Genomic DNA, 9,072 nt, shown 5'->3' on the forward strand with positions numbered 1-9,072 from the left:
AGACCTCAATCTCTTGGGAGAAGAGATTTCAGAACAAAATTGGGGCTACTCGGGCATGCTCGTCTTCCTGGAAATTTAGAAAGAGCCACACTTCACGGTTAGGCACTGGTGAGTAAGGAAAGCCAAACAAGGCCAATCTCTTTATTACCCATTCCCGACCCAATTCCCTGTCCCCCCACAGTACTGCTAGGAACCATCCTCTGACTCGAGGCTCACAGGTTCTCTTCGAGGACCAGGCCGGTAGGCTCCCCGACCCCGAGGCAGGCGGGGATAGGAAGAAGCTGGTGTCCGATTCTTGGCGCGTTCCCAGTGGGCACAGTCCCGAGTCCTGCGGGGTGGGGGACCCTGCCATTCGCCGGGCCCCTTATCTTGGGGAGGACCTTTACCCCCTTGGTTATGAGACTCTGGCTTTAGGTCCATGGACTCCTTGAGGGGCCCCTCAGGAGACTGCAGTTTCTGGGTGTCACTGGTACCTTTGAGGGTATTGCACTCCCCTCCTTTCAGGTGCCTCCGTTCAGGCTGTCTCCATGGGCCTCGACTGGCCCGGCGGGGATCGAGCACAGCTTTCTGGGTCTCGCCCAGCTTTGGCAGATGTGGCCCAGCCCCTGGAGTCTTCTCACATGTGTACTGGGAGGCCAGAGGCAGAGAAACTGACAGGGCAGTGTGAGTTGCTGATGTGGTGGATGGTTCGGTGGCAAGGGTGCTGGGCTGGTGGGATCCTCTGGAGACATCTATAGCTGACTCGGGTTCCAAAGGGGCAGGAGGCTAGGAGGAAGTAAGTAGAGACAGTGATGGAGATATAGTTCCTTAGAGCAGGGAACTGCAGGACCCTTGCCCAGAGTCCAAGCTGACCGCCATCAGCCTAGACCTCCCAGGGTAGAGCAAAGCTCACCCATGGGCCATGGCAGGGGGTTGCTGGTTAGGAAGGTAGCTGTCATCAAGGGAGGAGAGGGAAACTCTTCTCTCACCTGCTGAAGGCTGATGAAATACCGGTTACGCTCAGCCTCAAGGTCGATGATGCCCCCCCTCTCCTGCTGTCTCTGGTACAGCCTCTTGCGCTCTTCTTGCTGGCGCAAGCTCTCTGCATCAGGCTGGTACAGCTCCTGGAGGAAAAGGAGGAGAGTGGAACAAAGGGAAGAATAAACAGAAAGCAGACCTGAAATCCCTGCTCTTCCAGACTGCCTCAGGAGATGGGCTCAGGGTTCTTGGTTTTAACCCTTGGATTAGGCTCATTAGAGGGCTTCCCTCATAGCTCAGTTGGTAAAGAATCAGCCTGCAATGCAGGAGACCCCAGTTCAATTCATGGGTCGGGAAGATCTGCTGGAGAAGGGATAGGCTACCCACTCCAGTATTCTGGGTTGGAGAATTCCATGGACTGTATAATCCATGGGGTCGCAAAGAGTCAGACATGACTGAGAAGTTGTGATGGAGAAGACTTAGAGTAGTGCAGCCATGAAATTAAAAGACGCTTACTCCTTGGAAGAAAAGTTATGACCAACCTAGAGAGCATATTAAAAAGCAGAGACATTACTTTGCCAACAAAGGTCCATCTAGTCAAGGTGATGGTTTTTTCAGTAGTCATGTATGGATGTGAGAGTTGGACTATAAAGAAAGCTCAGTGCTAAAGAACTGATGCTTTTGAACTGTGGTGTTGGAGGACTCTTGAGAGTCCCTTGGACTGCAAGAAGATCGAACCAGTCCATCCTAAAGCTCAGTCCTGAGTGTTCATTGGAAGGACTGATGCTGAAACTGAAACTCCAATACTTTGACCACCTGATGCGAACAGCTGACTCATTTGAAAAGACCCTGATTCTGGGAAAGATTGAAGGTGGGAGGAGAAAGGGACGACATAGGATGAGATGATTGGATGGCGTCACCAACTCAATGGACATGAATTTGGGTAAACTCCAGGAGTTGGTGATGGACAGGGAGGCCTGGCGTGCTGCAGTCCATGGGGTCACAAAGAGTCAGACATGACTGAGCGACTGAACTGATTAGGCTCATTTGGAATAAACTTTAGATTTCTGCTGGGGGCCACAGCTTTGCAGAGGGGGCCCAGGCAGCTTAAGCCCAATTCCTGAAGTCCCATTCGAAGCAGACAAGATGCCATTGATCTTGATTTAGACTACAAGAGAGTTCTCTTACCATGGGCTGCTGGGGTTCAGGGGCTGCTTTCAGGGAGGCAAGATCGTACACGAGTGGCTCTCTGCACACTGGGCACTGCACACCAACGGCCTTCTGAAAAGAGAGGTGAAATCACACCCCAGCTTCCCAGCCCAAAGCACTCGCTAGCTGGCCAGCCTCAACTGCAGAGAGTTGGGACAAAGGGGCATGGGCCCACCCACGCAGCAGTGAGAGGGCACAGAGCGGGGGCTGCCAAGCTAGAGGTCTGAGAACCTTCTGAAACCACATGCAATATGATTACACAGATATAATGATGCCCCTTTTCCTGGACAGAGGTGAACTTTCATTCATCTCAAAGGTACCTATGACCTTGAAAAGGCTAAGGCGGCCCTGGAATGGAGGGATAGAAAGGCTGTGAGTCATGTAAACAGGGGTGAGGAGTCGACCTGTTCGGGTGCAGCATGCTGCCGTTCCTGCTCTCGCTCCCGTCCCTGGGCCTGCAGCTCATGCTCCATGTGCTGGATGTACCGAGCCAGGCAGTGGCAGTGGAAGTAGTGGTAACAGGGTGTTTTGGTAAAGGCCTCCTTCTCCTGGAAGGAGGGTGGAGGGGGGACACTGTCAGCACTCTCCCCCCTGAGCCCCTGTGTCTGTCACCTGCAGACCCCCAGGTCCCAAGAGAGTAACCCACCTGGAAACCATAGAGGCAGATGACGCACTGGCCATGGGGGATGTTGTTATCTGTGAGAATTTCCTTCCCTTTCTGAGAGGAGAGAAAAAGCTGTTCAAATAGGGAGGCAGGGGCCGTAACTGTGAACGAAGCTTGTCAAGCTATTCCCAGGAGTGACTGGCAGGGCTGTCTCTCATGGGGCCAGTTTATCTCGTGGTCATGCATTTCAGTCTTGGTGATCATTTCTGCTTAGAATCAATCCTTCCCTATGTGCCACTCCTCCCCTGCAAATCTACCTAGCTCCAAAATCCAATTTAATTGTTTTTCCACTAAGTCACTTGAAATACTGGGGATGAAAATAAAAACTTAGAAAAAAAAGTGTTCAGTTAAAACTCACATCTTCTGGGAAGCCTTTCTTTAAGTATCTCTCCCTCAATGGGCCTGTTGTGGAGTCAGCTTTCAGAAACAAAGTGAAGGCATGGACACCCCAAACGGACAGAGAACTGGAAAGGCAGCAAGCTATGAAATACACATGCGCACTGTCACTTGGATAGCGACTACTCTGGAATTCCACAAAGTTCAAAGCTGCATCGTGGAGGCTGATTCAGAAATGCTACAGTGCTCCATGCCCATTCTGACTCCAGGCCACCCACCTTCATTCTTTTATGAACATTTTCCTTAAAAATTGAAAGCAGAGGAAAATAAGGCTGCATTTGTGTTTCTGATCTCAAACAAAAGTTAGCTGTGTATATTAACTTGTAGCTCGAGGCATAATTTCATCTGGGTTGTTTCCTTCATTAGGGTAGAAACTCTGAGGAAAAGAACCAAGACTCTTTCTATTCAGCTCCACTGGCAGACTACCAGAGATCTCTTCAAGAAAAGTAGAGATATCAAGGGAACATTTCATGGAAAGATGGGCACAATAAAGGACAGAAATGGTATGGACCTAACAGCAGCAGAAGATATTCAGAAGAGGTGGCAAAAATACACAGAATTATACAAAAAAGATCTTCATGACCCAGATAATCACAATGGTGTGATCACTCACCTAGAGCCAGATATCCTGGAATGCAAAGTCAAGTGGGCCTTAGGAAGCATCACCACGAACAAAGCTAGTGGAGGTGATGGAATTCCAGTTAAGCTATTTCAAATCCTAAAAGATGATGCTGTCAAAGTGCTGCACTCAATATGCCAGCAAATTTGGAAAACTCAGCAGTGGCAACACGACTGGAAAAGGTCAGTTTTCATTCCAATCCCTAAGAAAGGCAATGTCAAAGAACACTCAAACTACCGCACAATTGCACTCATCTCATGCACTAGAAAAGTAATGCTCAAAATCCTCCAAGCCAGGCTTCAACAGTACATGAACTGTGAACTTCCAGATGTTCAAACTGGTTTTAGAAAAGGCAGAGGAACCAGAGATCAAATTGCCAACATCTGTTGGATCATCGAAAAAGCAAGAGTTCCAGAAAAACACCTTCTGCTTTGTTGACTATGCCAAAGCCTTTGACTGTGTGGATCACAATAAACTGTGGAAAATTCTTCAAGAGATGGGAATACCAGACCACCTGACCTACCTCCTGAGAAATCTGTATGCAGGTCAGGAAGCAACAGTTAGAACTGGACATGGAACAACAGACTGGTTCCAAATTGGGAAAGGAGTACGTCAAGGCTGTGTATTATCACCCTGCTTATTTAACTTTATGCAGAGTACATCATGAGAAACGCTGGGCTGGATGAAGCACAAGCTGGAATCAAGATTGCTGGGAGAAATATCAATAACCTCAGATATGCAGATGACACCACCCTTATGGCAGAAAGTGAAGAGGAACTAAAGAGCTTCTTGATGAAAGTGAAAGAGGAGAGTGAAAAAGTTAGCTTAAAACTCAACATTCAGAAAACTAAAATTAGGGCATCTGGTCCCATCACTTCATGGCAAATAGATGGGGAAGCAATGGAAACAGAGACAGACTTAATTTTTGGGGGGTCCAAAATCACTGCAGATGGTGACCATAGCCATGAAATTAAAAGATGCTTGCTCCTTGGAAGAAAAGTTATGACTAACCTATACAGCATATTAAAACGTAGAGATATTACTTTGCCAACAAAGGTCCATCTAGCCAAAGCTATGGTTTTTCCAGTAGTCATGGATGGATGTGAGAGTTGGACTGTGAAGAAAGCTGAGCACCGAAGAATTGATGCTTTTGAACTGTGGTGTTGGAGAAGACTCTTGAGAGTCCCTTGGACTGCAAGGAGATCCAACCAGTCCATCCTAAAGGAAATCAGTCCTGAATATTCATTCGAAGGACTGATACTGAAGATTAGCTCCAATACTTTGGCCACCTGATGCGAAGAACTGACTCAGTGGAAAAGACCCTCATGCTGGGAAAGATTGAAGGCAGGAGGAGAAGGGGATGATAGAGGAGGAAATGGTTGGATGGCATCACTGATTCAATGGACATGAGTTTGAGTAAGATCCGGGAGTTGGTGATGGACAGGGAGGCCTGGTGTGCTGCAGTCCATGGGGTTGCAAAGAGTCAGATGTGACTAAGCAACTGAACTGAACTGAAATGGCAGACTACTCTTCAAATGTTCATTTATGGCTAGACCCTCCAGGCAAGATCTCTAGCTACTATCAGTTGCCAATGCCAGGAGAACAAGAAACACACTCTTGGTGAAGCATGAAAAATACAAGTTAAAGAGAAAAAATAATTTTGTCAAGATGCTGGTACACCCATGGTGGATTCATGTCAATGTATGGCAAAACCAATACAATATTGTAAAGTAAAAAAAAAAAGATGCTGGAATAGGCAACTTGGGGAAGCTACAATGCTGTCTTTTGGGGAGATTTTTTGAAACAGAAGACAGTCTCATCTTTCTGGATCAGTTTTGGCCTTACCCAAACAAGAACTAAATGAATGTCTCCAAACATATTTAAGATTCTAGGCTCAAAACCTCTGTTGAGAGACACTGCTGTAGCTGGAAGGGAAGGACATTTCCGCAGGCTAGCACCTCTCTTACCTCGATGAGTTCATAGAGCATGGCAGTACCCAGTCCAGCCTCAGCCACGTGACTTAGCGCCTGTGAGATCCTGGCGGGAGAGGGCAAAGCAAACATAAGGCTGCCCTTTCCACTCCAGACTGAGTTGTTTCCCACGTTTTCCCTGCTCTGACTAGCCCGACTCACTTGTGGATCTGTTCATCTGAGAGTCCTCGGGGGTTACGGATAGAGATCTGTGGCACCTCATGGGGATACTAGAGGGAGAAAATAACATGTTACTGCTAAAGCCCTCTACCCCAAGGCCTCTCCCTTCCTCCCGTTGCTGCCATAGAGGCCTCACCTGTGTTGGAACCTGAAGCACCAAAGTGAAGCAGACATACTGGGAATCCTGGTCCTCTGCAGTGGCAGGGTGCAGGGTGATGTAGATTTCCCATGGTGATGACCTGCAGGTGGATGAAGTGGAGACCTGGGATGTGACTGTGCAGGGGCTTGATGAGAAGAGAGTGAAGTGGGCAGAAGAAGTGAGCTTCAGGCTCTTTCTTTTGGGGTGATTAAAGGAACAGTGTTTGTCCATATGACAGAAATATTTTTGAATCAAGGCTCACAGATACTGCATGGAATCCTCTTATTACCAAGGGGACTCCTGCCCATCTCCAGTTGAACACGTACCTGCCATTTCCTTTAACCACCTGTAGTTCGTCCAAGTAGATAGACTCTAACACTTCAACTTCAGAGGGAAGGACCCTAGAGAGACCAGGGGAGATTGACTTACTGTTACAACTCTTCATATTAAGTCCTACTAAGGTCAACAAAGGCTGGCTTTGTAGAAAAATGGCCATCTGTCTGAGTGTATTCTCTTGCTGACCTCCATAAAAATTCAGGAAATGTTTGTCAAGTGGCCAGGTAGAAGCATGGGAATCAGTGTTTTAGAGATCATTTCTGCCAACAGATGAGCAAACAGATTCCCAAAAAGATGAAAAGGCTAGCCCAAATCTCAAGACTTAATGGAGGCAGAATTGGGACCAGAGCAGTTTCCAGCTGCCTGTTTTAAGTTTCATTGCACTGTTGGCTGTTTGTTAGTGGCCATCTCCCTGACCCAGAAATATGACATTCATTGATTAGCATTAAAGTTACCAATACCACTTCTGGCTTTCCTTACACCAGTGTTCATCATGGATCCCAGCATCTACACACACTGCCAATACCAGTCATTGCAAACCTCCTCAAAGGAGATACCAACTTGAACAGAACAGATCTATGTGCTGTAAAGGCTGTGCTGCAATGGAAGAGCCATCAGCCTTGGAATGAGGAACAGGTACCAATCACTTACCAGCTATGTGATCTGAGTAGGTTCTTTTATCTGTCAGCCTGAATTACCCCGTCTACCACATATAGATACCATCACCCACTCCAGGGTTATCATAAGGATGAAAGGTGATTTGTTTATGTGAAGTGCCTAACAGTATTCTGACTATACTAGTTAGTCTATGTCCCCTTTTTTTCCTGTTTGTGTATAACCTTTTCCCATAAAAGGAAAGACAGAGGGATGTAGTTAATATATTTATGGTCCCTGTTGTCTGACTGATCTAGCTCAACCTGCCCAGGTCAGGATCCTGTGGTCCTGATGTAAATCAGAAGACACACGTTTCCTTAAAAGAAACAGGAGATGTAATGCCACTGAAGATGAGTGGCTGGCTAGAGGGCACAGCTTTACCCAGATAATACGTGGAAAAATACATGTTTGGTTTGCTTTCTCATACTTATATCTTATCCCTTCTTCACTAAGAACAGAGTTGCCCTAGCTTGATATATGTGTGTGTGTGTGTGTGTGTGTCTGTGTGTATACAGAGAAAGATTGATTCTCAAAACTTTAAAAGTCTTTTTAAGTCTTAAGCAGACAATATATAAAATAGATAATGTAGGTAACACTTAAGTAGTTCCAGCTGGCAAGAGAGTCAGAATGTTAGAGCACCACAGACTAGCTGTACAGTCAGTACTGCCCTTGTCATGGCACAAAGTGTCCCCTTAGAATCTTAAAGTCCCCCTGAATAAGTTGTAAACTACATCTACATTTTGAGGTCTCAAAAAAGGCTAGCACTGGCTGGGCTCCCTGAACCAATGAAACACTGAGGTACAGCCTCCATCAAGAGGTCCTTCAATACTTCACACACCCTACCTGTGACTTGGGTTCTGGATGTGAGATACGGGATGGGACGGTGGTAAGATGGTGACAGATAAAAAGGGAAAGGGGAACTGTAAAATGCCCTAGAACTAAGAACTAAGTTTTGGAATCAGATAACCTGGATTCCTAGTGATTACTATGTACCTTTTGGCAAATCATTTAATCTCTTCAGGTCAGGTCGTCTCAGGTGCTATACCACAGAGTTGCTAATGAAAATGAGGCTTCTGTATGTTACAAACCAATCTTGATTCTCTCAGCTATTCTGAGGTGGATGACACACCCACTTTTTTAACATTTAAGGACACTGACTCACAGAAGCTAGGTGGCCTGGTCAGCATCACATAGCTAATAAAATGTGAAGTGAATCCATATTTATTTCCAAACCCCAGAGTCCTTCCAGGTTCTGGTCCCCTTGTTAAGAATGTTTAAGAGAAGGACTAGGAGAGCTTTTGTGAGGTGTAAAGCTTTATTCAGACAACAGTCCTCATTAATGCTATCGGTAAGGGAGACGGCTGAGGCTGAGGAAAGCCTCAGCGAAATAGACTGATTCAAGGGGAATGAGGAACGGGGGGCTGACTGGAGGATATCGGTTCCGGGGATAAGGGATGGGGGAGAGATTTGATAAACTGGCATTCCCCCGCACCGGGACCCTGAGCAAATCCACTTCAGATAAAGAAAATGGGACGGGGTGAAGTCGGATGACCGAACCAGATAAGGCGCGGCCTGAACTGGCCAGGCCGGCGCTGATGCGGTCTCCCGGTCAGACAAGCGCCCCTCCACCACCCGCCCGCTCCTTAGCCCAGAACTCTCTTAACTAGAAATGTCAGCGTCTCTAACATCCCTCATCCCTCGCCCCGCCACACACGCCCGCCGTACGGACCATCCGCGGCTGCCGCTAGTCCCCTGGACCGGATTCAGGCGGTCAAGCCAAAGCCCATGCCCCCAAAGTTACCAGTCCTCATCCCCTGCAGCTACCGACGCAGACACCGCCATGTCTTCTGCAGCCCGCAGCCGGAACCGGAAATACTCTTCGCGCAGTCGGAGGCGGCCAGTTAAACAGGGGAGGGAGGGCGGCTAGCGGCCGTTTCTAGGCAACCGC

At 47.5% G+C, this 9,072-nt stretch overlaps 1 protein-coding gene across 3 annotated transcripts; it reads right to left on the bottom strand.

Moving 5' to 3' along the window:
* Positions 1-113: 113 nt before the first annotated feature.
* Positions 114-9,007, bottom strand: RNF25 (ring finger protein 25). Of its 3 annotated transcripts, none has more exons than XM_061384984.1 (10): positions 8,926-9,007; positions 6,461-6,535; positions 6,132-6,234; positions 5,978-6,045; positions 5,813-5,882; positions 2,813-2,884; positions 2,571-2,714; positions 2,146-2,235; positions 969-1,103; positions 114-765 (listed from the first exon to the last, which is right to left on the bottom strand). In XM_061384984.1, the coding sequence occupies exons 1-10, from the start codon at positions 8,964-8,966 to the stop codon at positions 187-189; spliced, it is 1,377 nt and encodes a 458-aa protein (XP_061240968.1). In that variant the 5' UTR covers positions 8,967-9,007; the 3' UTR covers positions 114-186. The 3 variants fall into 3 exon arrangements, with proteins under 3 accessions (XP_061240968.1, XP_061240958.1, XP_061240979.1); XM_061384974.1 differs by having other exon boundaries at positions 2,146-2,238; XM_061384995.1 differs by lacking the exons at positions 2,571-2,714; positions 2,813-2,884 and having other exon boundaries at positions 2,146-2,238.
* Positions 9,008-9,072: the final 65 nt, after the last annotated feature.

The sequence above is a fragment of the Bos javanicus genome, chromosome 2, assembly GCF_032452875.1.
Source record: "Bos javanicus breed banteng chromosome 2, ARS-OSU_banteng_1.0, whole genome shotgun sequence".
NCBI lineage: Eukaryota > Metazoa > Chordata > Mammalia > Artiodactyla > Bovidae > Bos > Bos javanicus.

Excerpts from the sequence above, each read along its gene's own strand:
- RNF25 (XM_061384974.1), bottom strand. The coding sequence starts at position 8,966 with ATGGCGGTGTCTGCGTCGGTAGCTGCAGGGGATGAGGACTG. Across the intron at positions 6,536-8,925 it reads GCTGCAGGGGATGAGGACTG|GGTCCTTCCCTCTGAAGTTG; the intron begins GTAACTTTGGGG and ends TGGTCTCTCTAG. Across the intron at positions 2,885-5,812 it reads TGCTCTATGAACTCATCGAG|AAAGGGAAGGAAATTCTCAC; the intron begins GTAAGAGAGGTG and ends CTCTCCTCTCAG.